This window comes from Pituophis catenifer, unplaced genomic scaffold, assembly GCF_029215685.1.
Source record: "Pituophis catenifer annectens isolate HBS135680 unplaced genomic scaffold, rPitCat1.0.hap2 SCAF_4, whole genome shotgun sequence".
Taxonomy (NCBI): Eukaryota; Metazoa; Chordata; class Lepidosauria; order Squamata; family Colubridae; genus Pituophis; species Pituophis catenifer.
In genome coordinates this window covers 63,210,937-63,238,897 of record NW_027256884.1, presented here as the reverse complement: position 1 = coordinate 63,238,897, position 27,961 = coordinate 63,210,937, and the positions used below count along the sequence as shown (strand labels likewise).

The 27,961-nt window shown below is 41.3% G+C and overlaps 1 protein-coding gene across 9 annotated transcripts in view; it reads left to right on the top strand.

The window, feature by feature from the left end:
• Window positions 1–27,961, top strand: part of DMD (dystrophin) — a 2,096,968-nt gene that overhangs the window by 1,580,542 nt on the left and 488,465 nt on the right. For all 9 annotated transcript variants that reach the window (XM_070944209.1, XM_070944203.1, XM_070944204.1 and 6 more), the window contains one exon: window positions 19,472–19,661. In XM_070944209.1, coding sequence (XP_070800310.1) covers window positions 19,472–19,661 — 190 coding nt within the window. The remainder of the gene's footprint in view (window positions 1–19,471; window positions 19,662–27,961) is intronic.

Below are 27,961 nucleotides of genomic sequence, written 5' to 3'. Positions count from 1 at the left end.
GAAAAATGACCACCCTGAAGTTGGGGCAACCAGACTAAGTTTTTTGTGCAGGAGTGATGCCTGAATGGAATGCTTGTACCGGGTGAATGATTAGCCAATTCACAGGTAAAAAAGAAAAATTTTAATAACTTTAAAAGGTGTCCCAGAGTGGAAATGAGCAGCTAATTGGCATTTGGGAAAGTTAATGGAGGAAGAAGAACAAAGAGGAGGTTAAAATACCAAAGCCCAAGAAAGAAAATTTCACAACTGGATTTAAAATTGGATTTGGAGAAACAAAAAATAATAAAAGAAAAAGAAACCTGAGGAAAAGTACACTTTATCTGGATTCAAAATACTTTTGACAGTTTTGATACTTAGTTGCTCTGAGAATATTGTGGATTTGAGAGAGACATCTGCTGGCAGAAAGAGAAAACTGCAATCTTGGTTGAAAGACAGAAGAGAAAATAACAGTTGTGACCTTGACTAATAAAAAATAATTCAGAAACTGTGAGAACTTTTAAGGAGTATCTGTTTTTCTGAACTGCTTGGTTTTGACTTTCAATGGTTGTGGAAGATAATAAAGCTTTAACTTGGAGTGGTTGGATAAATATTCAAATTGGATACTATTTGGAATTAAAAAGAGACTATATGGACTTTAAAATTTTAATTAAATATAAATAAAAAGTTTTAACATTTTTTTAAAATTGACAATATGGAGTCTTGGATGTGTGAGGAATTAATTGAGATGTTTAAAAACATGTGTGAATCACTAAAGGGTAATAAAGAGTCAGAAATTTTGCTGGAACACACAGAACAGGAAAAAGAGAGCATAAATGAGGAGCAAGAAAATAATATTGAAGGAAAAGGAATTGAATGCAAAAAGCAATTAGATGATTTCACTGGGATTAACAGTGGCAAAAAAAAATAAGAGTGGATGGGGGGAATATTCTCCCAAAAAGAATCAATCAAAGGGAAAAGAAGGAAAGAGTGGAAAGAGATTAGGAGAAAGCTTGGGGAGAATTACTTGAGTAATATATCTAAAAGTGAGAAAAAGGATTCAGAAGAAAAGATATAATAAATACAAAAAGAAAAAAAGAAAAAGTTAAAAGAATGGGACAAAAGGAGGAAATTATTAAGAAGTGGAATTTTGGAGAGACCAAGAGAAAATGGTTAAAGAGGGAAGAATAGTGGAAAGAAGGAAGGGAAATAAGATATATATTAGTAGATTTAAGGGAACTGTATTAATACTATTAATTTTGGGTCAAATAAGTTAAAGGGTTTTAATGTAAGAAGTGAATATGATGATGTATATTGCTTATAGCGAAACAGAATAGCAGATGAAATATGAAATGGCAGTGGGGTTTTATTATGAAGACAAGTTAAATTAAAAGATAAAATTGAAATGTTAAAAAGTGGGATGGGGATTTTGAAAAATATATACTGTAAATGAAGAAATAAGATAATTAATTGCTGTTATTGTAAGAAATTAGGAATTAAGGGCGGATAGTGATACTGTTTATGTATTATGTATTAAGAAGAGACTAAGATACAATGTGGAGACTAAGATAAAATTAAAGAGTTTCAATGTAAGAATTGAATATTATTATTATTTATTGGTTAATCTTTAGTGAGATTCACAGCCTTTGAGGCTGGTTAATAGCTCAGCAGCTCGAGTCCTAACCAAGGACCTAGGAACTGTTAAGGTATCGTCGGAGGATGTAAGCTGTTCCGAGTAAGGTGGTTTTTTGTAGAGGCAAAATGTTCAAGTCCGGCAAATTTAGAATTTCTAAATAGCGGGGTAGCCCTTTGGGTATTGCTCCGAGGGCTCCAATTACAATCGGGACAACACACGATTTCTTTTTCCACAGTCGCTCAACTTCAATTTGTAAGTCCCGGTACTTTGTGATTTTTTCTTGCTGCTTATCTTCAATTCATGCATCATCAGGTATTGCAATGTCAATGAACCATACTTTTTTCTTTTCAACTATTGTTATGTCAGGTGTGTTGTGGACCAAGTGCCTGTCAGTCTGAATCCTAAAGTCCCACAAGATCTTGAGTTTCTCATTCTCTAAAACTTTCTCAACCTGATGTTCCCAGTGGTTTTTGCTGTACTCAAATCCACACTTCTGGCACAATTTCCAGTGAATGATTTTAGCAACACGGTCATGGCGTTGTAGGTAGTCAGTTTGTGAAATTTTACTGCACCCACTGATCAGGTGGTCGACTGTCTCATCTTTCTCATTGCAGAGGCGGCATTTGCTGTTGGTGGTAACATGTTGAATTTTTGCCTTCATACAGTTTGTGGCTAGGGCTTGTTCTTGAGCTGCCAAAATAAAGCTTTCAGTTTCTTTTTTCAGTACTCCTGATCTTAACCAGTTCCAAGTTAGTTTCTGGTCAGCTTTGCCTTCAATACTTTTCAAGTATTGGCCATGCAGAGCTTTGTGTTTCCAATTTTCAGCTCGCTGCTCAATTACTTCTTTCTTATATTCTGCTTTTGTTTTAGTTGTCTTTAAAAGGCCTCCATTATTATTATTATTATTATTATTATTATTATTATTATTATTATTATTATTATTATTCATTAAATTTATATACTGCCCTACTCCCGAAGGACTCAGGGCGGTGAACAGCCAGAAAATAAAATACATATAATACAAACATTAAAACCATTTAAAATACATTAAATTCTTTGGCCCAGAAAACAAATTTAAAACACCCCAATTTATAAGACAAATTTAAAATTTAAAAAAGCAATTTAAAAGAGAGGTTAGGCCAGGCCAGCCTGCTGGAATAGGAATGTTTTGAGGGCACGGCGGAAAGCGCACAGATCCAGAATCCTCCGTATCTCCGGGGCGAGCTCATTCCAGATGGCAGGTGCCCCCACAGAGAAGGCTCTCCCCCTGGGGGCCGCCAGTCGACACTATTTGGCCAACAGCACCCTGAGAAGCACCTCTCTATGGGAGCGTACTGGTTGGTGAGAGATTACTGGTGGCAGAAGGTGGTCCCGGTCCTAAGCCGTGGAACGCTCTAAAGGTGGTAACCAAAACCTTGAAGCGCACCCGGAAGACCACCGGGAGCCAGTACAGCTCGCGCAGGAGGGGAGTCACATGGGAGCACCATGTCGCTCCCATAACCACCCGCACGGCCGCATTCTGGACCAACTGGAGCCTCTGGGTGCTCCTCAAGGGGAGCCCCATGTAGAGAGCATTGCAGTAATCCAGGTGGGAAGTGACGAGGGCATGAGTGACCATGCTTAACGAGTCCCAATCCAGAAAGGGATGCAACTGGCGAATCAGGCAGTCCTGATAAAAAGCCCTCCCGGCCACAGCCGTCAAGTGCTCTTCTAAAGACAGCTGTGAGTCCAGGAGGACACCCAAGTTTTGAGCCCTCTCCGTGGGGGCCAACGACTCGCCCCCAATAGTCAGTGATGGCACCAACTGACTATATCGGGACGTTGGAAACCACAGCCACTCGGTCTTGGATGGGTTGAGTCCGAGTCTGTTTCTCCCCATCCAGATCCGTACAGCCTCCAGGCACAGGGACATCACTTCAAGGGCATCGTTGGGGTGATCCGGGGTGGAGATGTACAGCTGAATGTCATCAGCGTACTGATGGTACTTCACCCCGAAACCATGGATGATCTCACCCAGCGGCTTCATATAAATGTTGAACAGAAGGGGTGAGAGGACCGACCCCTGCAGCACCCCACATACAAGGGGCCTCGGGGTCAACCTCTGCCCCCCTGCCAACACAGACTGCGACCGGTCGGAGAAAAAGGAGGAGAACTACCACAACACGGTGCCCCCCACCCCTAACTCTTCCAACCAGTGCAGCATGATACAATGGTCGATGGTATCAAAAGCCGCTGAGAGATCTAATAGGACCAGGACAGAGGAGCAGCCCCTGTCCCGAGCCCTCCAGAGATCATTGACCAATGCAACCAATGTGGTTTCCATGCTGTACCCAGGCCTGAAGCCCAACTGGAACGGATCCAGATAAGCCAATTCATCCAGGTACTGAGGGAGCTGTCGCGCTATCACACTCTCAACAACCTTCGCAACAAAGCGAAAGTTGGAGACTGGACGGTAATTAGCCAACACTGCCTGGTCCAGAGAAGGCTTCTTGAGGAGAGGTCTCACCACCGCCTCTTTCAAGGCGGTGGGGAAGACACCCTCACTCAAGGAAGCATTTATGATCCCCTGGAGCCAGCCTCGTGTAACCTCCCGAGAGGCCAGCACCAACCAGGAGGGACACGGGTCCAGTAAACATGTGGCCGTGCTCAGTCTGCCCAGTATCCTGTCCACGTCTTAGGGAGTCACAGAATCAAACTCTTCCCAGATAATATTCTCAAGACCTGCCTCCATCATTCCCCCTGAACCTACCCAGTCAGAGTCCAGATGTTCCTGAATCTGAGTGATTTTGTCATACAGATACTGTACAAAGTCCTTGGCTCTACCCTCCAAGGGGTCCTCTCGCACTTCCTGGTGGAGCAGGGAGCGAGTCACCCTAAACAGGGTGGCCAGGCAATTATCTGATGATGTAATAAGAGCAGAAAAATAGTTACATTTTGCCACTTTTATCGTCACCAGGTAAGTCTTAATATGAGACCTTACCAGTGTTCGGTCAGATTCCAACCTCCAACCGCTCTCCAGGCATCTTTTCCAGCGCTTCATCTCCGGTGAACCAAGGAGCCAAGCGAGATCATCACCGAGTCAGAGGCCGCAAAGGCACGACACGATCCAAAGCTCCAGTGGCCGCCCTATCCCAGGCAGCCACCAGGTCTTCGGTTGAGCCATGAGCCAGAGCCTCAGGAAATGGCCCAAGCTCTGTCTGGAACCGATCCGGGTCCATCAGGCGCCTGGGGCGGAACCACCTCATCGGTTCCTCCTCCCTGCGGTGGGGTATAGTGGTTCGAAGGTCAAAGCGAAGGAGAGAATGATCCAACCATGACAAGTGTTCAGTCACTATATCCCCTATATTGAGATCATTCAGCCACTGACCAGAGACAAAAACCAAGCCCAGAGTGTTTCCCCCTGTGTGAGTAGGGCCATGCGCTAACTGGGTCAGGTCCATACCGTCATGGAAGCCATGAACTCCCGCGCTGTCTCAGACGCTTCACCGATGGGTGGCAGGTTAAAATCCCCCATGACCATAAGCCTAGGGGTATCAACCGCCACCCCGGCTATAACGTTGAGCAGTTCGGGCAGGGCTGCTGCCACGTGGCAGGGAGCCAGGTACGTGATCAGCAAGCCCACCTGTACCCCATGACCACACTTCACCAGGAGGGACTCACATCCGGCAATCTGAGGAACAGTGGCCTCCCTCGGACCAGGACCTTCTTTTATAACAACCGCCACCCCCCCCCGCCCCTACCCTGTGACCTCGGCTGATGAAATGCGCGGAAACCAGGTGGGCACATTTCAATGAGACCCAACCAGGTCTCTGTAATACCTGCCAGATCTGCATATGATGATACATATTGTGTATAGTTAAAAAGTGGGATGTGGATTTTGAGAAATATATTTTCCAAATGGAGAAATAAGATAATTAATTGATGTTATTGTAAGAAATTAGGAATTAAAGGGCAGATAGTGATACTGTTTATGTATTACGTATTAAGAAGAAATTAAGATAAGATAAAGAAATATGGAAAAAGAATATAATGGCCGAAATTGGAAATATGTACACTGTACTTGGGGAGGGGGGGGGGAAAGAGATGAAATAACAAGATATGGTGAAAAATGATGAATTTGTGATAAAGAATTATATAAAAGGGATGAATTTGGAAAAAGATGGAAGATTGGAATAGATTATAAAAATTAAGATATATAAGATGTATGTGACCCGGTCAACACTCTGTTCATAAAATATGTATGATGAAAGAAAAAATTTAATAAAATTTGTTTAAAAAAATACTCCCATTTCAAACAGAACTCTGATGCAGGATGATTCTTCAAAGAACAGCTTTATTAGGAGATATCATCTTGGCACAACTGGTGGAAAGTCAGCTATGAATGTTCCCGTGCTTTCCACCACATTAAAAAGTCAGTTTCCTGTCTTCTCAAAACAATAAATCACATTGTCCAATGTGGATACTGGCTGGTTGCCTAGTTACGTCTCTCCTCCTCCTCTGACCAGCCAGCCATTGGAATTTTTCTGACTCAACAGAGAACTATATTGTTTTGGCTGCAAACCCCATCTAGCTCTACTCCCCTTCAGCTCCAAACTGTGTCAACCTGAAGCCATGTGAAAAGAAACCCCGATAGGCAAAAAAAACCTACAGAAAAGAAAACGGTTGCAGCCAGGTCAGCTTCAGGCTTGAAAGTTCCAACAGCAAGAGATAGGTATTGAGGCAGGGGAAATACTTAGATTAAATAAGTGTGATGTAAGGAGATACAAGATCCCAAGGGAGAAACATAAAAGATTTATCAAAAAGTCAATAAGAGTTGAAATTTTTAAAAGGGCAAGAGATGATGGATAGATATAGAATACTTCTTAATATGGTGGCTATTTTATTAAGAATTAGAAAAAAAGAGGTAGAAAGTAGAAATTGGACAAATAGTACTATGTATACTGATATATAATAGAATGTATTATAATCATGATGTATACACAAATGCTAGAAATTGAAAGATTATGACTCTGTATATCTAAATAGTATTATTAGTATTGTGTATAAAGTATATTGACCCAGACAATACACTGTTCACTAAGCACTTATGGATGTTAAAGAAAAAAATATAAATAAATAATTTTTAAAAATGTATCATTTTTTATTTTCATTAAAATTATTGTCTTCCACGGATAACCATTTGCTATAATATTATCTAAATTATTTGAAAGTGTGCTTTATTGTCATTTTAGTAATTTTAATTTTAATTTCATATTTATTTTTTCTTTCAAAATTCATTAGGTATAATATTTATTTATTATGAGGAAAAGATAAGTGGAAGATGTGTTTGGGTGGGCCAAACACATCTTTTCAAACATGTTTTCAAACATTAATGGTGGAGTAAGCAGGTGGAACAATAATTTGGTTCTGTTCCAGATAGAAAGATACATTGGTATAATTTTGATTCTGATAGAAATAAAATATAGTAAGGAAAAGCTGGTTAAAAGAGCTATGAAAAATAATTAACATTTATCCTTATATTTACTTTCTTGATATATTTGACAAGCTCTTTTTAATTCTTAATAAAATATCATTTTACTCAACTCAAGGTTACATAATTCATCCAAATTTTTCTTTTTTAAAATGTTGCAATTATAGTATGGATGGAAACAGACTTTAATAACTTTAAATGAAAACTACACAAACAATTTAAAATACCTTTTTGAATCTTAATTGCTGTTTTACAATTAATCAACACATTTAATTCTTTTTTATTTTATTAATTTTTTATTAATTACATTTCTTAGTGCTTCTGGGCATTCAATTTGCTTAACAATACATATACATATTACATATTATGTTCTTAATCTCCACCCCTTTTTTCCAACCACTGATAAAATAGATTCCATGTTTGATAATATTCCGTATCTTCTTTCTGTTTCTTTTTTAATGTCAGTCTGTCAATTTCTGCACACTCTACCATTTTCTTAATTATTTATTCATCTCAAGGTGTTTCTTCATTTTTTCAGCATTGCACAAATACACATTTAATTCTTGTTAAATTCTGTCATTTTTGCAATCATTAAAACAGGTGCTTTTAAAATCTAATTATTTTCATAATCACTTCACACTTAAGTACTCTTTGAAAATCAAGAATGCATTTTAAACCAATTTTGCCCAATTAATTAATGTATTATTTTGACACCATTGTTTACTACTACTGTAAAATCTCAAGAGTAATATGTTGCAAAGAATTAAGAAATTTTCTTTCTATATTTATAATGCTTTCTGATTTTTTGTTACCATATCACTGATTGATGGAATCTGCAGATCTTCTGTAACCTTGTTTCCTAAGTCACTGCAGGCATCTTCATTTCTTTCCTTTTCATTCCACCTTCCTTTTTTTGGATGCTACTTTGCAACTAAATTCAGTTTGATAGTGATACACAATCTTCTTTAATAATCATTATGGAAACCCAAGAGCTTTACAGAAGGCTTGGCCAGGACCATTCTCTGCCTGTGATCAAGACAATTGTGTCTGAAACTTACAAAGAGATTATGTCAAGCTCCTATGAAAACAGATAGTTTAGAATCCAAAATACAAGGCTGGGAGATAAAAGGAACACTAATTTGTAAGAAAATGTTCTTTAAAGAAACAATGGCTCAAATCTAAGCAAGTCACAAGTAATCCAACAGTTGTACTGAGACCAAAGTTTATACTGTAAACTTTTGCTTGGAAGCAGAGTTTATCTGCTGGATTATCTGTACCAGCCTTTTTTTTTTTTTTGTTTTGTTCTGTTTCATGCTAATTTTCCATCCCTTGATTTAAGATTTCTTTGTGAAGGAACTGTGAATTTCTTGGTAGTGATTCATGGTTTGGATCATTGCCTAGTTTGTCTTCTCTTATTTCTAATCTTTTAATTGTTTCCTAATAACTTGATTTACTTTCACATTGGATTAACTTGTTACTGTCTCATACGGATTATGAATTATGAATTGATCATACCATTATGTCTGCTAAATTTAAGATACCAGAATAAATAAATCCACACATGTAATTAACATAATGGGCATTAGGTAATCATTTACTCTTCTTTTTTAAGAGTCTGTATTAAGAACTGTTTTATTTAGATAGAGATTCTTAACAAAGGGAACCAGATGCCTTTAGTTTATCATTAGCATCAAGCCTTTCCCAAGTCTATAATGAAATATATTTTAGTAATTTGGTGTTGCAGCAACATATGCAAAAATTATGTATATCTTTCTCCTTTTTTGCTATCAATTTCTTCTACTTAATAATTTATGTGGACATTATGTTAACATTTGTAATTGAGAATATATGTCCAGGATAATAGCTCTTCTGGAGTTTGACAAATCTTGATATATGCTGTTGAAGTCTAAAAGTACTGACAGTATCACATTTTACCCCATAACTGTGACAGATTGATTGGAAGTTAGTGACTGCCACTTGATATTGGTTGTGAACAATATTAAAGGAAGAGTGTGCATACTGTAAAAAGTTGATGAATGATTGGAGGATTTTTAGATATTGCAGGGCTCTGTGGAAAGTGAAGAAGGCAATGATGTTCACATTTTCCAAGGTAGTTGCAGGTGTGAAGAAAGAGTGTTGAGTGGAGCTTGGTAGATCAGGAAGCCAGATTAGATAGCACAATTGACTGAACTACTTTGATAAGCAGAGAATCAGTGGTGGGTTCCTCCCGGTTCCTCCCGGTTCTGCCGAGCCGGTAGCGGTGATGATATGATGTCACCGAACTGGTTCTGCCCCCTGCCCCCCCACCCCCTCGCATTATTCTTACCTTTTATTTGGCCCCACCCCCAATCTATTGCTGCCTCCTGAGTCCCAGCTGATGGGCTATAAGGAAAAAAAACTGTTTAAACTCTTGCCGCGGGGCTTCAAAGAACCGCCCTCCAGCTGATCAGTGGTAAAAGGCAGTTTGGTGGTAGACTGGTGCCTCCAAAAACAAATGAGTAGACCAGTACCTCTGCTAAATCCTAAAGAATTGTCACATGACCATCAAGCCACGCCCACAGAACCGGTAGTAAAAAAATTTAGAACCCACCCCTGCAGGGAATGTACAGTACCAGCAATGGTAGCAGTGCCACTGATCAATTGTCCAAAGGAATTTGGTATACTGATGATCATTTGTTTTTTTTGTTTTTTATTGAAAAGTTTTAAAAGTTTTACAGACATTTCCCCTTCCCCCTCCCTGCTCCCCTTCCAACCCTCCCCTTCCCCTCCCTCCCCCTCCCACTTCCCAGAGCAAAATACAGGGTATAACATTTAACAATCATAAGCTAACATAAGCTAATTATCTATAGCCTCCTATCCCCCTCTTGGACTTTTAACTCCCCTTTTACTAAACTAAATTTAAGTACTTTATAAAATCTCTTTAATCATTCATAAGCTATTTAAAATTTTTTAGTCCAATATTTGCCTTGAATATAATCAATCCATCTTTTCCATTCTAACATATATTTCTCATTTGAATGGTCCTTTAGATATGCTGAAATTTTCGCCATTTCTGCTAAATTTACTACTTTTAATGTCCATTCTTGAATAGTAGGTAAATCTTCCTTCTTCCAGTACTGCACCACCAAGAGTCTTGCTGCAGTTATTAAGTTCAAAATCAAATTAGTCTCTATAGCCGTACAATCTGTAATTATACCTAACAAAAACAACTGTGGAGTAAACTTTATCCTTTTAAAAAATATTTTGAATAATCCACCATATTTTTATCCAAAATGCTTTAACTTTTTTACAAGTCCACCAAACATGAAAATAGGTAGCATCAACACAATCACATCTCCAACATTTGGGTTGTAAGTTTGGGTACATGCAAGCTAACTTTTTAGGATCCAAATGCCATCTATAAAACATTTTATAAAAATTTTCTCTCAAATTTTGAGCTTATGTAAATTTTACATTTCTTACCCAAATCCTTTCCCATGTTTCCATCATTATTGGTTCCTCAAAATTTTGTGCCCATTTTATCATACAATCTTTAACTAACTCTGTCTCCGAGTCTATTTCTATCAAAATATTATACAATCTTTTTATGTGCATTCTACTCTGGTCCCTAATTTGTTTTATCAAATTTTCTTCACTTTGTATAATACCAATTCTCTGATCTTTTTTCCATCTATTCTGCAGCTGTACATACTGAAACCAGGTTTGAATTGCCCTTTCCTCTCTTAGTACATTCAGAGGCTTTAACTGTAGTACATTTCTTTCTGTAAACAGAAGTTCTTTATAAGTAATTACATCCTGTCTTTGTTCTATACTTATATTTTCTATTGCATGTCTGGGTACTACCCACATAGGTATCTTGCCATTCAATTTATATTGGTATTTTTTCCAAACACACAGGAGGGCATTCCTTGATATATGACTTTTAAAAGTCCCATCCATCTTCTTCTCATAAGCTAAGTAGGCATGCCAACCATATAGCAAATCATACCCTTCAATATTCAGTATTCTTTCATCTGTTAAATTAATCCAATCACTAATTGCTGACAAAACAGCTGCTTCATAGTACAATTTTAAATTGGGCAATTTCAAACTTCCTCTTTCACGTATATCCTGCATTATTTTTAATTTAACTCTTGGTCTCTTCCCTACCCAAACAAAGTTGTTAATGCCTCTCTGCCATTCCTCCAAATTTGCATCCTTTTTAAGTATTGGTATCATTTGAAAAAGAAATAGAAACTTGGGCAGAACATTCATTTTAACTACTGCTATTCTTCCCAACAAAGACAGTTGTAATTTTTTCTATTTATCCATCTCTGTCTGTATTTTATGCCATAACAATTCATAATTATACTTGTATAATTTCCCATTTGACGTTGTAATAACAATTCCTAAGTACTTAACCTTTTTCACTATCTCGCATCCTGTTACTCTTTCCATTTCTTCTTTTTGATTTGTATTCATATTCTTAGCTATCATCTTTGTTTTCCCTATATTTATTTTAAACTCTGACACTTGACCATATTGCCTAATTATCTCCATCAAACCTGTAACTGAATTTACTGGTTGGGTTAAAGTTACAACCAAATCATCTGCAAATGCTCGTAATCTATAATCATGTTGCCTGATCTTAATACCCTGTATATTATCCGAGTCCCATATTTTATTCAGCAATACTTCCAAAGTTAAAATAAACAGTAGTGGAGACAAGGGACATCCCTGTCTTCTTCCTTTCTTGATTTTAAACAATTCTGTGAGACTACCATTAATTATTATTTGTGCTGTTTGTTTTTGGTATATTGCCTTAATAGATTGTATGAAATGCTCTCCCAACTGCATCTTTTGTGCTACTTTCACTAAAAACTGCCAATTCAATTGATCAAACGTTTTCTCTGCATCCAGAAACATAAGCACTGCAGGAACTTGGTTGTTCTTCCCCAAATACTCCAGTATATTAACAATTTGTCTTACATTACTTTTCATTTGTCTCCCTTGTATAAATCCAGTTTGATCTTTATGAATCACTTGTTGCATGACTGACATTAGTCTATTTGCCAAAATTTTTGCAAAGATCTTATAATCTGTATTAAGCAATGATATGGGTCTGTAATTTTTGGGTTGACTATGATCTTGATCTTCTTTTGGGATCAGGGAAATAAAAGCTGTTCTCCAGGATGGTGGCACTTCTCCTCCCCATTGTATTTTAGTAAATAACTCCTTAAGAGGGTCTACCATTTCTAATTGAAAATTTTTAAAATACACTGCTGTCAAACCATCTGTGCCAGGAGCCTTTCCACTTTTTAATTGTTTAATTGCCAAAAGAATTTCCTCAGTGGTTATTAATACATTCAATCTTTCCCTTTGTTCATCAGTAATTGCGAGAATATTTTCCTTCTGCAAATATCTCCCTATATCATTACCTTGTATATTATCACCAGCATATAACCTTGAATAAAAATCTAAAAATGCTTTTTTAATCATATTCTGTTGATATACCTCTTTACCTTTATACTCTATTTTTTCTATTGTACAAGATTTTTGTTTTTTCCTTAACATATATGCTAACCACCTGCCTGGTTTATTTGCATTACAAAAAGTATTATGTTTGCATTTTTGATGTTTGAGCTGGAGAAGTCCCCGCACTTTTAGTCACAACAGTTTTTATTTGCTTCGCAGCCATCTCCAAACTACACTTTCCCACCAGCCACTCAGCAGAACCAACAGGTCTTCTTAATCTCAGTCCTTAATAATTATTATAGCTTATTGATAAGTCAATATTGTATTCTTTAATTTCCAATCCTCAAAATTCCCCAACATAGTCTTTTAAGAGTTACTGACAGCGTTAACAAGCACTTTCTCTTTTAACTTTCGGTTTCAAGCACCTTAAGCAACTCAACACCATCTTTTTTAACTTTCTCCAATCTCAAGCTCCGAAGGAAGTGGTAATTTATTAGAGTTAAAATTTAGTACTTACAGTTGTGATTTCTCCTGTCTTGCCCTGCCTGCTTTAAGTCCAATCGCTGTGAAATCATTTAGTTTGCAGGGGTGGTCGCGGCGCCTTGTTAAAAAACAGACACGTCCCAGATCCGGAGCTTCTTCAGGTGCTTGGGGAGCTCTCACCCTCTGCGCCCCAGGATTAATCCTGGGGGTCTTGGGGAACTCTACCCACACCTGCCTGCTCACCTTCCCCTCTTCTGCCGAGGGGAAAGTTCCGAGCCGCTAGAACAGCTGATTTTCGCTGCTCTAGCGGCTTTACGAAATCGCGGGGGTTAGCGCTCCCAAAGGAGCTGCCACTGACGCCTGCGGTGCCACCAGAAGTTCCTGATGATCATTTGTTGAAGACTGATGGCAAACCTGATGGCATTTTCAACTAGATGAATAATCAGTATATTCAGTAAAAATCAATCTCCTCTCACTGTCATTCTCTGTTTAACTCTTGACCAGAATGTATAGAATTTGAGTCCGCCAATAAACAGAATGAGCTGGATTAGGTCAGTGGTTTTACTGGATGGTAATTCAGCAGTAATCCAGTATTCATATCAGTAGGCAACAGCCATCTCACCTCCTACATATGAAAGCAGGACTCTGTTCCATTTATTGGCAGTACAACTCAATTATTTTCATCTATGACATCTGAAAACATTGATTGTGGAAGGGAATGGACTTTCAAACTGAGAATAATTTTGGTGAATGCTAAATGTTCACACTTCACACAGCATTTAGTAGTCTTGCTACTAGGGAACTATTATGGAGCTTGAGAATTTCTGGCTGTTTCTTCAGCTATCATCCCCTTATCCAATATAATGTACTTGATAACCTATACATTACCAAATATGAATAAATTTTAAATGTGTAGACTCTATATCCATGAATGGGGTCTTTTTTTCCAGCATAAAATAAATTGTACATACTTAGATATAGTTGAGTCAGTATATGCAGGCTTTGCTCCATGGCTTAAAAGCAGTGATCAAGAATGTTGCAGATACAATAGCTCATTTGGATTTCATTAGACATTTACAGGTAATAATTCCTTCTGGGATGAAACTCCTTTATGTTAGCAAGTTATAAATGGTTTAATTTTACATAGCTTGCTACATTTCCACTATTTTTATCATTTTGTTTTATTGCCAATTGTTTTACTGAATGTTTTCTTCTATTTACTATTCTGGATTGCCCTGGTAGAAGAGTAACATATAAATGCAATATTAATAATCAGTAATAGTAACAGTATACCACCAGTTCATATATTTTACACCTCCCTTTTATGCCATAGATCAGCTGTCTCCAACTATGCAGCTTCTTGAATTGTGGAGTTCAATTTCTAGAATTCCCCAGCCAGCATGATCATTGCTGTGAATACTAGAAACAGCATTCTGTACTTCTGAAGCATACTCCAATTAAACAGTGGTGTGTTGATTCATTAAAATGGAAGTGGATAGTTTAGCTGTCAGGTGTTCTCTTAAGGAAAGTAGTAAGAATGTTTAGCAGGTTAGGTTAGGGCTTCCCTAACTCTAAAGGCAGTTGACTATAGCGGAAGAAAAAAAAGAGGAAAAAAAAAGACAATAATTAGAACACATTTTTTAAAAAGGGAAAGAAGCTCTGGAAATGCTTTGTGACAACCAAATCACTATTCTTAACTCTGCATGAGCTTCTGTTCTTTAAAGATAAACATTTTATATCCTATAACCATGATGGTGAATCTATGGCATGCATGCCAGAGATAGCACGCAGTGCCCTCTCTGATGCCAGGCAAGCTGTCGCCCCAATTCAGCTCTGCTAATCATGCGTGCATGCCTCCCGCTGGCCAGCTGGTCTTTAGGTCTCTGTGTGCATGCGCAGGGGGGGCCACGTATGCGAATGCACAGGGGGTGGGGTGCATGCAGGGGGCCATGCGTGCATGTGCGGGAGGTGGGCGGATGCATGGGGGTCACATGCACATTGCATTTTGGGGGTTCAGCCATACACATGTGCATTTGCTCATGTGCATGCACGCTTTGGGAACTTAGTCCAGAAAAGGTTAGCCATCACTGTCCTATAATATCTAATTATTCAATGTTTAATTGTTCCTTTCAATAGTAAGAGACAGTATATAATAAACCTTCCCCACACACATTAAAAACTATTGTGTTCTGGGTATCTAATACCAGTTAACTAGTGGGCTGTTCCATTTTGTAACAATTGCAGTTTTTGGGGCTGTTTAAAGGCAGCTCTGTGTGGAATACCTTGTGGTCATGCAATGAAGTAGCATCTCAGGTGAAGAAAGCTTAAATTATTGTGCTGTTTACATTTAATATTGAATTGGGCAGTGAATTTTGTATTTTATTCCCATGAGTTGGAATGAAGTCTGGTGAGTTTTTTGCGTGTGTATCTCTCTGGGGACTTTCTTTTTCTTTTTATGTACTGAAATCAATGATGGGATTCAAATAATTTAACAATTGGTTCTCTGCCCTAATGACTGCTGGGTGGGTGTGGCTGGGTGGTCATGTGACTGGGCATCATTGGGTTGGGTGTGGCCAACTCAATGTCACTCACATCGAGGGGTGACTCACCTGATTTCTCCTCACCCCTCCTGTCAGATCCGTGTATCTGCCATTCTTCGTGAAAAAAGGGGGGATTTGGAGTTGTCACATTTAGTTCTTTTCCTAGGTGTCCTAAGTATCCAATTTCTTGCCTGATCCTCTTTGTATAAACTTTACCCTGATTTATAACCTTTGCCTGGCGCCAGGAATGCCTGGAGAATTCTCACACCTCGGGAAATGAAAGAGAAGGTGGGGGAATGAGTGGATTGTTAAATGACTCTGAGAAGCTCTTTGTATCTGTTTCTCAGAGAGGCTGGTGTAATTTGCATTCACACGGGCGGATTGGTCAGAATCCACATCGGAAGGTGGGGAGGAGGTTCTTAATTTCCTTTATCCTGAACTGCATGCCCTGAGGGATCCCAGAGCCTGCACTGAGTTTTGACTTGCTTTCATCCCTTTCAATAAACAGTCCCTTTTGAAATACAAAGTTCTCAAGAGTTTGTACTTTCTTGGAAGTGGGGGGGGGCTGGTCCTCATACCTCCCCTCCCAGCCAGTACTCACCTCATCTTGCATGTTATGGTGAGAGAGGAAACTTTTTCAAAGTCACTTTCCCCTTGATACTAGCCAATAAGATGAGATTTTGCTATCAGAAGACCTGAAGTACATTTCCAAGTATTGTTTATCACCATTCTCTTGGTAAGACTGAATGGAGAGATTTATAAAGAATAACAGAGTTGGAAGGGACCTTGGAGGTTTTCTAGTCCAACCCCTGCTGAAGCATGATACTATTATGGACATTTAAAAAAAAAAACCCTCCCACAACTACTGAAGGCATCTCATTCCTCTGATTAATTGTTCTCACTCTCAGGAAATTTCTTCTTATTTTTAAGTTGGATCTGTTTAATAAATTTCCATGTCACAGATCCGTCTCACAGTTACTTCCAGTTGAGCCAGGCACCACCTATTCTATACCTGTTCATTTGGGGGTTTATTTGTCTAAATGTAAAATCTTACTTTACTCTCCATTAAATTTCATTTTTGGTGAGAAGCTTGAAGAATACATTTTGAACATTAAAGCATATAGTCAAGCAAATATTTCCATTCCATTGTAAATGAAAACACATTTGAAAGGCATTTTCAAAGCAGTCAGTTAGTGGATGTCTTACCATTCTTTCTCTTCTCTTTTAATTAAATCTTTCTGTTTTTTTCCCCCTTGGGCCTTATTGCAATGTTCCAAAACATTCACAGATCTTTCACAAAAAACCACTTCTAATTTAACTGGAATACATTGTTTTCATTCTCAGTTTTTCTGGTTACAGAACTTCCCTTCTCCTTCACTCATTTCTCCCTTTAATGATATTTGTACGTACTTGCAAGAAAAGGAAGCATTTAATTTTGGAGCCGCCTGGGCGAGGGCAGCCCACCTTATCCAGGCCCGGCTTCCCTGAGTGGCGACCCCAGCATTGGTCCAGTGGCCATCATTGCCTCGCCAGCCAGCCAGCCAGCCTAGCCAGAGCCTGCCAGGTGCTCTTGGCCAGTCTCCCAGGGACTGGGCGCAAAGGGACAATCATGCCCAGTTCCGCGTTGTCTTCCTCCCGTCCCTATTTTGGGGAGATTTTTAAATAAAGGGCTGGGAACTTCAAGCGAGGCATGTGCTGCTGCCTCACCCACCCCGCTGGCAGCTCTGGGTTAGACAGTGATTCGGCTTTCCCGACTGGCTGCAACCTTACCTTCCTCCCATGGCTGGTGGCAGAGGGGAAGGCGAGTCAGCCAGGGCTGAGCCATTGCTGCTTGGCTCCCCCACAGCTCACATCTTGCCCCCCACCCAGATTCTTCGCAGCTGCTGGGCCTCACCTGCCAGCAGGCTAGAAGGTAAGGCTGATGTGCAGAAGGAAGATCCGCTCTGGGATTTCTGCACTCAGCCAAAGGGCCGCCTTGGTGGGGGGGACACAGTGAGGCGAGGCTGCCTTTCAGGCCCTGCTCTGAGCTGCCGCCTGCTCAACCTCCGCTCCGCCTCGGGTCCTGCATCCAGCCCACGACAAGGGGACATGCTGCTTCTGTCAGACTTACCTTCCAGCCCATGAGGCTTGCACCGTTCTCACAGCAGCGGCCTGCACTTGGCTGAAGGGTGCGGGCTTGTGGGCGGGTGAGGGTAGGGTGGCTAGCAGAGGGGCGATACGGGCGGCTTCCTGGTTGCCCGCCCCCCACAGGCAAGGCCCAGCAGCTGTGGGAAGTCGAGCGGCCATGGCTCAGCCCTGGCTGGTTCACCTTCCCCTCTGCCACCAGCCACGGGAGTAAGGTAAGGTTGCAGCCAGTCAGGAAAGCCAAATCGCTGTCTGCCACCAGCTGTGGGAGGAAGGCAAGGTCACGGGACAAAAAAAGAGGCAGTCATGGTGGAAGAAGTTGGGAGAGTGAATAAGGGCCTCTGAAGAAGGGGAAACGGGGCAGAGGTAACCGAGCCGATTTGGCAAAGTGTGAGACCCTGGTAGAAACTTGCAGGAGCAAGTGGGCAGAGAGAGGGAGGTGTCTCTTTAGAAAGACAGGAACTGGCATGTCCCCCGACCTGAGGTGAAGGGTGATTGGACGACATGTAGGTGGAGGCCCTAGGAAAGGCCAGAGCCACAGACTGGCGCTTCTGCTGACCCTAGGCGAAGGGTGATTGAGCATGTGGGCATAGGCCCCGGGAAAGGCCAGAGACAGAGACTGGCCCATTCCTGACCCAAGGCAAAGGGCGAGTGGGTGGCATGTGGGTGGCATGATGGTGCGAGCCAGGCAGAAAGGCAGCTGAGCCTTTCTGTATCCACCCTGAGGCAGCCCTTTGGCTGAGCACCTTACCTTCGTGGGCAGCCATGGTGAGCAGAGCAGGCAAGATGTAGAGATCAGCTGGGCCACATGGCCAGCATGGTAGGCCATGGCAAAGGGAGGCAAGTGGGTGAGGTTCGGAGATCAGCTGGACCACGTGGTCTAGGTGAGTGAGCGAAGGAGCCAGAGAATAGCTGGGTGCAGGCATGACTCTAGCTACCAGCCAAGGTGGGCGAGGCAAGATAGGGCAGGGTCAGCAGGGCAGGGCAGGCATATATTACAAACATATATGATAGAGCGAAAATCGGTAGTGTTTCAATATGATTTTATTCTGTATTGAATTTAATCATAATTTGGGGGGGTGTCAAAGATATTTTATTTATATTTATTATATTTCATATTTCTTAACCACCCTTCTCCCTCAGATATTCATGTTCCTTTATTAAATTATGGATATGGAAATGGAAAAAACATATCTTTATTACATTTGTAAGCTTCTTGACACTATCTATTCTATATTTTTTGTTTCTTCTTTCTTGTATGTGTATATATACATATGCATATTCTTTTTAAGAAGCTATTTTTTTAAAAAACATAGTCAACTGTGATCAACGGATAGGATCACACTCCCTAACCCTGAAATTTATTAGGTTTCAGTAAATTATAACTAGTCAGTGGTAAAGAAATGATTTATTTGACTTCTCTTAATAGGTTTATATAGCATTTGGAAATAATGACACCTGTGATTAAGGAGCTTGTTTCAAATTATAATAGTAAAAATGTAACATTATCATCTTCACTTCTGTAGAGCCATAACTGTCCATTATCAGTAAAAATGTCACTAAATAGTCACTTCTATCTTCCCTTTGCAAAAGGGTAGAAATTAGTTTTAATGGTTTCAGAAGGAAACATTACTTAAAAGGATTTATGACACTTTTGCATAAAGTTTAATTCAAATTTCATTTCAGTATTACTGAAAATTTCTCCTATATTCTCTGTCTATATGAGTGAATGAACCACTTTGGATCCCAGTTACTCATCGTCATGTAACTATGTTTACACTTTCACAGTGTTGGAGAGCAAGAGGCCTCATTGGAAGCAGCCCTAAGGCTCTTACAACAATTCTACTTGGATCTGGAACAGTTTCTTGCCTGGCTTACAGAAGCAGAAACCACTGCCAATGTCCTACAGGATGCCACACTTAAAGAGAGAATCCTAGAAGATACTCAAGGAATACGGGAGCTCATGAGGCAATGGCAGGTAAGCTAAGCAATTGAAATATTTCTTAGCAATATTGTAATGATGAATTACTTTCACATGGGTATGACTCAAACCAAAACAATCAAAGGCTTTTAAAGTTAGCTCTAAATCTCTCTCTCTATTTATGAACTTTAATAAATATTCATAAAAATATAGACATTAGATTGATCTCATATCAAATAAATCACATGTTCAGAAGTTATACTCTTTGCTTTTCTTATTTTGAGCAAAATAAAGTAAAGTTTCTATCCCCCCCCCTTCATATATATGAGCAATTTGTATTCAGTAATGTGTATATATTGGGAGAAGGGAGTAAATCCATATTTTTAAATTACGAACTCAGTAGAAAAAGGTAAAGTTTCCTATGTCAGGGTTCCAAGTAACACCCCCAACGAAAGAAGACTTTGAGGCTAAAAGTTCCTCAAAGTTCCATTTTATTAGAGTTATCATATTGGCACATCTGGGAAAACCTGAATCTGAAAGTTTCCAGGTTTTCCCCACCCAAAGGAAAGTTCAAATCCCTTCCCCTGCACCCAAATGTCCATCACATGTGTCAGGTGTGCTTCCTTCAAAGTCCAAGAAAGAATGACCCCCAACTCCATGGTTTATAGAGAAAAGTACTTTTACTGAAAATTGAAGTGATCACAACCAAAGAAAAGCAGAATCTGAGGCAAAAGCGCGAAAATTACAGATAAAAAGCATTCCCTCTCACTGTCCATTGTAAATCATCCAATCCAAAGGTCTCCCATAGGTCAGGTGGTAGCACACGTCTGGCAGTGTCATCAATCAGGAATGCCACGACCATTGACCCGATAACAGCTTCAAAGATGCAGCACAGTAGCTTAAGTCTCCTCTCCAGCATGCTTCCCCCCCACACTAGTTCCCCCCTACCCCCATTACCATGGCAACCAAAGCAGTAAAGGCAGAGGCTGACATTCGGCCCCCCTTCAGATGAGCTCTTATTCCTAAAAGAAAAGAGAAGGGAAAAGAGATAACAACACAACACATAAATTAAGGTTTATCAGGATATTTGGTGTGAAACAACTGCACTTTCTTTGGCGCCCAAACATCACGTTTATTTACCCATTCAGCTTTAGATAATGGAAAATGTTTCCAAACCACCAAATATTGCACTCTACCATGATGCTTTCAGGAATCTAAAATTTCCTTAACTTCAAAATGTTGCTCACCCTCAATCAGAATGGGGACAGGGGGGTGTTTTTGGTCCGGACGTAAAGGGGACAAATGTTCTGGTTTCAATAAGCTGACATGAAACACGGGATGAATTCGTCGCAATTTTTTTGGTAATTCCAATTCAACCGTGACTGGATTAATTACTCGGATGATTGAAAAAGGTCCCACATATTTGGGTCCAAGCTTTTTTGACTTTTGGGAGGTTTTTAAATATTTGGTGGAGAGATAAACCATGTCCCCCACTTTATAAGGATGTGCCGGGCATCTCTTTTTGTCAGCTTGGGTTTTATGGGCTCGATGTGCTTCATCGAGAGCTTTTCGAGTTACTGCCCAAGTTCCTCATACCTGTTCGATCCAATCAATCAAAGAGGGATTTTGTGGGTTGTCTTGAGGTAGTTCTGGATTTGGCACAAACTCATGGCCTGAAGCCACCTTGAACGGAGTGAAACCTGTGCTGCTATGTATGGAGTTATTATACGCAACCTCTGCAAATGGCAATAGGTCCACCCAGTTATCTTGTTGATAATTTATGTAACATCTTAGATACTGTTCTAACACAGAATTGGTTCTCTCACAAGCCCCATTTGTCTGGGGATGGTGGGTGGAGCTTAACCCCTGGGCGGAGCCTATCAGCATCAGGAACTCTTTCCAAAACTTGGAGGTAAATTGCACACCCCGTCTGAAATTATACGTTTCGGGGCACCATGTAGCCTATACACATGTTGTATAAACATTTTTGCAAGTGTTTTTGCTGAAGGGATTTTTGAACATGGAATGAAATGCACTTGTTTGGAAAACAAATCAGTGACAGCCCATATAACTGTGTTCCCCCCACTATCCGGCAGGTCTACAATAAAATCCATGGATATCTCTTTCCAAGGGGCATTAGGTCTGGCCACACTCTGAAGTAGACCAGATGGCTTTCCCGAAGGTCTTTTAGCCGAGGTACACACTGGACAGCTGGCTACATATGCCTCTATGTCTTTTTTGAGTGTGTGCCACCAGAACTGTCTTTTAACCAGGTGTAGGGTTTTGACAAACCCAAAATGTCCCGCCACCTTAGAGTCATGAGCGTGCTGTAAAACTGTTGCTCTCAGACTAGTGGGAACATACAACTTTGCTCCCACCCAGGCTAGTCCATCACAAAGTGTATATTCATTCGAGTGGGATTTAAACCACTCATCAGTTTTCAGAGCGTCTTGTAGCTTCTGAAGCAAATCGCTCTGTAGGGCTGGATCGCCTCTCGCCTGCGCTCTCGTAGTTACTGGTGCCACCAGCTGGGTTGCATGGATGATTGGCCGAACCACTTCTTTTCTGGCACTGTTATACTGAGGCAGTCTAGAAAATGCATCCGCCATGAAGTTCTTCCCACCAGGAAGGTAGTGTAGGGTAAAATTAAAATGTTTGAAGTGTTGAGCCCAGCGGACTTGCTTGGGTGACAGCTTACGTGGTGTTTTCAACACCTCCAGGTTTTTATGGTCAGTCCACACTTCAAAAGGGTGCTTAGCTCCTTCAAGAATTTGTTTCCATGTTAATAGTGCCCAGCATACTGCAAAGGCCTCTTTCTCCCATATAGCCCATCTCCTCTTGGTCTCAGTCAATTTACGGGAGGCATAGGCACAAGGTTGTAATTTCCTTCATGCATTCATTTGCAGAAGTACAGCTCCTACTGCTACATCGCTAGAGTCAGCCTGTACAACAAAAGGCTCTTCCATATCGGGATGTTTAAGGACTGGTTCAGCAGCAAACAACCGTTTCAGCTTCTTGAATGCTGCCTGGTAGTCCATAGTCCATTCAAGGGGCTGGGAGGGCTTCGGTTTTAATTCACCTTTGGTTTTCAGAAGATTTGTTATCAGCAGTGCGATTTTGGCAAACGAGGGGATGAATTGTCTGTAAAAATTAGCAAATCCCAGGAAGCTCTGTAGTTGTTTGCGGGTACGTGGTGCGGCCCACTCCAACACTGCCCGGACTTTTCCAGGGTCCATCTCAATCCCCTCATGGGATATGTGGTATCCAAGATAGTCAATTTTGCTTTGGTGGAATTTGCACTTGGAGAGCTTGGCATACAGTTCAGCAGCCCTGAGCTTTTTCAGGACAGTTCGCACCAATTTCATATGGTCGTCCATGTTCTCGGAGTAGATAAGAATGTCATCCAAATAGACCAGCACCCCCTTATACAGGTGTTCATGCAGCACTTCATTGATTAATTGCATGAACACAGCAGGAGCTCCTTGTAGTCCAAAAGGGAGCACCCAAAACTGGAAACATCCCAGCGGACAGTTAAATGCCGTTTTCCATTCATCTCTTTCCTTGATTCGTACTCTATAGTATGCCTCTCATAAATCAAGCTTGGTGAAAAGTTTCCCCTTTCCTAGATGGGCTAGCATGTCTTTCATGAGCGGCAGGGGGTAGACATTTTCTACGCAAATGGTGTTTAGATTCCTATAATTCGGGGCTCAGGATAGGGGTTACTCCTCTATCCTGGTCCTGTTAGATCTCTCAGCGGCTTTTGATACCATCGACCATGGTATCATGTTGCGCCAGCTGGAGGGACTGGGAGTGCGGGGCACCGTTTTGTGGTGGTTCTCCTCCTATCTCTCTGACCGGTCGCAATCTGTGTTGACAGGGGGGCAGTGGTCGACCCCAAGGCGCCTTGTTTGTGGGGTGCCACAAGGGTCGGTCCTCTTGCCCCTCCTGTTCAACATTTATGTGAAGCCGCTGGGTGAGATCATCCGTGGTTTTGGGGTGGAGTTCCATCAGTACGCTGATTATACTCAGCTGTACATCTCCACCCCAGACCATCCCAACGATGCCTTGGAAGTGAGTCCCAGTGCCTGGAGGCCGTGTGGGTCTGGATGGGGAGAAACAGGCTTTGAATCAACCCTTCCAAGCCCGAGTGGCTGTGGCTGCCGGCGTCCTGGTATAGCCAGCTGGCGCCATCACTGGTTATTGGGGGCGAATCATTGGCCCCCAAGGGCCCGCAACTTGGGTGTCCTCCTGGACGCACGGCTGTCTTTAGAAGAGCATATGACGGCCATGGCCAGGGGGGTTTTTATCAGGTTCACCTGATACGCCAGTTGCGCCCATTTCTGGATTGGGACTCCCTACTCATGGTCACTCAAGCACTCGTCACTTCTCGTCTGGACTATTGTAACGCTCTCTACATGGGGCTCCCCTTGGGGTATACCCAGAGGCTCCAACTGGTGCAGAATGAGGCCACGTGGGGGATTATGGGAGCGACGGGGCGCTCCCATGTGACTCCTCTCCTGCGCGAGCTGCATTGGCTTCCAGTGGACTTCCAGGTGCGCTTCAAGGTGTTGGTGATCACCTTTAAAGCGCTCCATGGCTTAGGGCCGGGGTACTTACAGGACCGCCTTCTGCCACCAATTGCCTCCCACCGGCCAGTTCGCTCCCACAGAGAGGGCCTTCTCAGGGTGCCGTTGGCCAGACAATGTCGGCTGGCAACCCCCAGGGGGAGAGCCTTCTCTGTGGTGGCACCTACCCTCTGGAACAATCTACCCCCAGAGATACAAGTGATCTCCGACCTCCGGACTTTTCGTCGGGCCCTAAAAGCCTATTTTTTTTCAGTTAGCCGGGCTGTCCTGATTTTATGGTTGGTTTTAAAATTTGATATGGATTTTAATTGAAAAGTTTTAAATTACGGGCCAAATTTATTTAATTATTTTAAATCTATTTTTAACTTTTGTGTATAAATGTTTTTATCTTGGCTGAGTCCGAAAGGAGAAGGGCGGTATAGAAATCTGAAAAATAAATAAATAAATAAATAAATAAATAAATAAATAAATAATCAACTACCACATGAAAGGAGCCGTCTTTCTTCTCCCGGAACAGTACTGGTGCTGCCACTCTTGGCCTGGCTGGTTGAATAAACCCCCATTCTAGGTTCTTGTCAATAAAGTTCTGTAGTTCCCCCAGCTCCCGAGGGGTCATGGGGTAGATTTTTGGTTTAGGGAGTTTTACTCCAGGGAGTATTTCAATGGTACAGTCCATTGGTCTGTGGGGAGGTAGCACATCTGAGGCCTTTTTGCTGAAGACCTCCCGAAGATCCCAATACTCCTTAGGAATCTTCTCCTCCCTCTCAATGTGGTCTACTGCCATTTCCACTTCCTCATTTTCTACACCGTCCTCCGGGGGGGGGGTTCTTCCCTCTGTATCCCTGGCTTCTCAGTGCGAATGCGCAAAACCCCTGTCCTCCAGTTAACCCATGGATTCCATTTTCGGAGCCAAGCGAGTCCAAGTATGAGGGTTTCTCCATGCCAGGGGCCACAATAAAACTGAGAGTCTCTAAATGATCCCCTAATTGCATCTCGATGGGTTCGGTCACAAAACTGGCTGGGCCCCCTCCTGTCATCGATCCATCTAACTGACAGAAGGCCATGGACCTCTTTACCGTTTTTAGCCTCAGGCCCATCTTCTCCACCACTTTTGGGCTGATTATGCATTTAGTGCACCCAGAGTCTAGGAGGGCTGGCATCTGCCCATGTGGCCGGCACCCTTATTTCTACAGGGATGAGCATGGGGCCCCCTTTGTGACTCACCAGGTCATCGTCATCAGAATCGGTGTCGGTCTCGCTGTCGTCTGCGATGGTCGGAGTTCCCAACTCACCCTGGTTTCGGGGAGTGAACTCAACAACTTCTCCTTTCAGGGCGGCCTCGTGGGGTTTTGCAGGCGCTTTGTGGTCCTCTTGGCTCCCAAGCTGGTGGCTTTCGGTGCTGGCTTGGAGAAACATTTTCCACATTTGAAGCGCGTGAAGGACTTCGGCTTGGGCTTGAACTCCGCTTTTCCCCCGGCTGTCTTTGGCACCCCTTTGCGGTAGTGAGAGGATGACGGATCCCCTGTGTGGGTCCCACGGAGTCGGCTTCGGCTTCGGGCCAGATCGATCTCCACGTCTTCAGCTACTATGTACTAGCTCTGCATATCTTCGGGGACCCCCCGTGCTCTACAGGGGGGTTGATTAATCCCATTTTGCTTTTGGGATAATCATACCTGATTACGAGGAGTGGATCGAGGCCTTTCCTTGCGAGTATAGTTTAAGAAAACAAACCCGAAAAACGTATCTTCTAAGAAAACTCATTTATTTGTTATAAAGAAAATAATAAAACATCTCACTAATCTAAGAGTTACATTTTGAAATAGTTTGTGCCGGCTATTTCCCAGCCGGACTTATCTGGCAAGAGAACAAAGGAAAGAGTGTGAAAGAATGTGGGGTGGACATACGCAGTTTAGCTTACTGATAACAATTCTTGGCAAGCTACGGAAAGTCTGATAGTCCAGAAATAATGAGCTCAGCTGGTAAATAAAAAATGCAGTGACATCCCCTTCTTTTGCCAGTTGAGCGAATATCAGTACATCATCAAATAAGGCACATCTTCTTACACAGATACTCGTGTTGAGCTGCTGGAAGTGGTTTGTTGAGCATATCTGCAACCTGATCATGTGTAGATACATACTGCATTTTAACAAAACCTTTTTTCACTAAATGTTTTATGTTTTGATAACGGATGTCAATGTGTCTGGACCTAGAACCTGTGAAATGTGATTCAGAAATATAAACCACAGATTCATTGTCTTCCATCACTGTGATTGGTCGGATCGGGTGTGTCCAGATATCTGTGACCAAAGCATCAAACCACGTTAGAGAATTACATGCATCTGAAACACAAGCATATTCAGCTTCAGTAGATGAACAAGAAACAAAATTCTGTTTTCGCACATGCCAGTAAACAGGACATCCATTTAAGAACATCATATAACCTGAAGTACTTTTACGTGATTTCTTATCACTCGCGCAATCAGAATCTGCATAACAACATAATTCTGCATGATCAGTGTGTGTCGGTTCTAACAATAACCTCATATTTTTAGTGTGTTTTAGGTATTTCAATAATTTCTTAATGCATGTCCAATGAAACTGTTTTGCCTTACCTACGTGTCGAGACAAGAGATTAACACTAAGTGCAATGTCGGGTCTGGTCCAACTACTAATGTATAACAGTGACCCAATAACTGAACGATAAAGTGTTTGATCCTTGAACTCAGGACTTGCTTCTTGTGTCAAGTTATGAAAATCTGTCTGCATGGGTGTCTTTGTTGTGTTAGCATCTTTCATGTTGCAATGATGCAAAATTTGTTCAATTTTATCTTCTTGTGAAAGATTAAACCCCCTCTGTGTTTTTTCAATCTGAACACCTAAATAAGTGCTAATATGACCTAATGATTTCAATGTGAAGTATCTCTGCAAAGCTTTGGCAAAAAATTCACTCATTTGCTTATTTGGACCAATATAAACAATATCATCAACATAAACAAGAACTATCTCATATGCATTGTTAGATCTTTTTGTGAACACACACTCATCAGTTTCGGACTTAATAAAGCCCATTGAATTTAGTTTGTCAGTAAGACATAAATACCACATTAAACCAGACTGTTTCAGACCATAAAGACTTTTGTTTAGGAACCAGGTATCCCCTTCTTGCTGTCGGAATCCTGGAGGACCTTTCACGTAGATCTCTTCATCTAAGTCTGCATGTAGATAAGCTGTGTCAACATCGAACTGGAAAACTTCTAAACCAAGGATAGTTGCAGTTTCTAAAGCAATTTTTACACTCTCAGTTCGAACTGTCGGTGAATAGGTATTTGTGTAGTCCTCAGGATAACGTTGAGCGAAACCCTGAATACAAGTCTGGCCTTGTACAATGACTCACCATTTGGCTTCTTTTTGATTCGGTAGACCCATTGAGTGCCAATGACCTTTTTGTTTGCTGGAGGTTTTGCAGGTGTAAACACTTTAAGTTTATTTAGACTGTCCATTTCAGCCTGCATTGCTTCATACAATTTGTCTTGCTCTGAATCAGGAAGCTGCTTGATTTGTGTGAAATTATCAGGTGGAAGTGTAACATTGCAAATCAAAGGCAAGGGTGCTTTTGTCAGTTGCCAAGAATATCGTTGTGGAGGGATCCCTTTTGTGGCCCTCTTGGAATGTCTCGGAACAACAGTCCAGTCTTCTTCTGCTTCGTCCTCGTCTCACATTTGTCGCTAGCGTCAGCATCCGCGGCTTGTGAAGACGGAACATCAGGTTGAG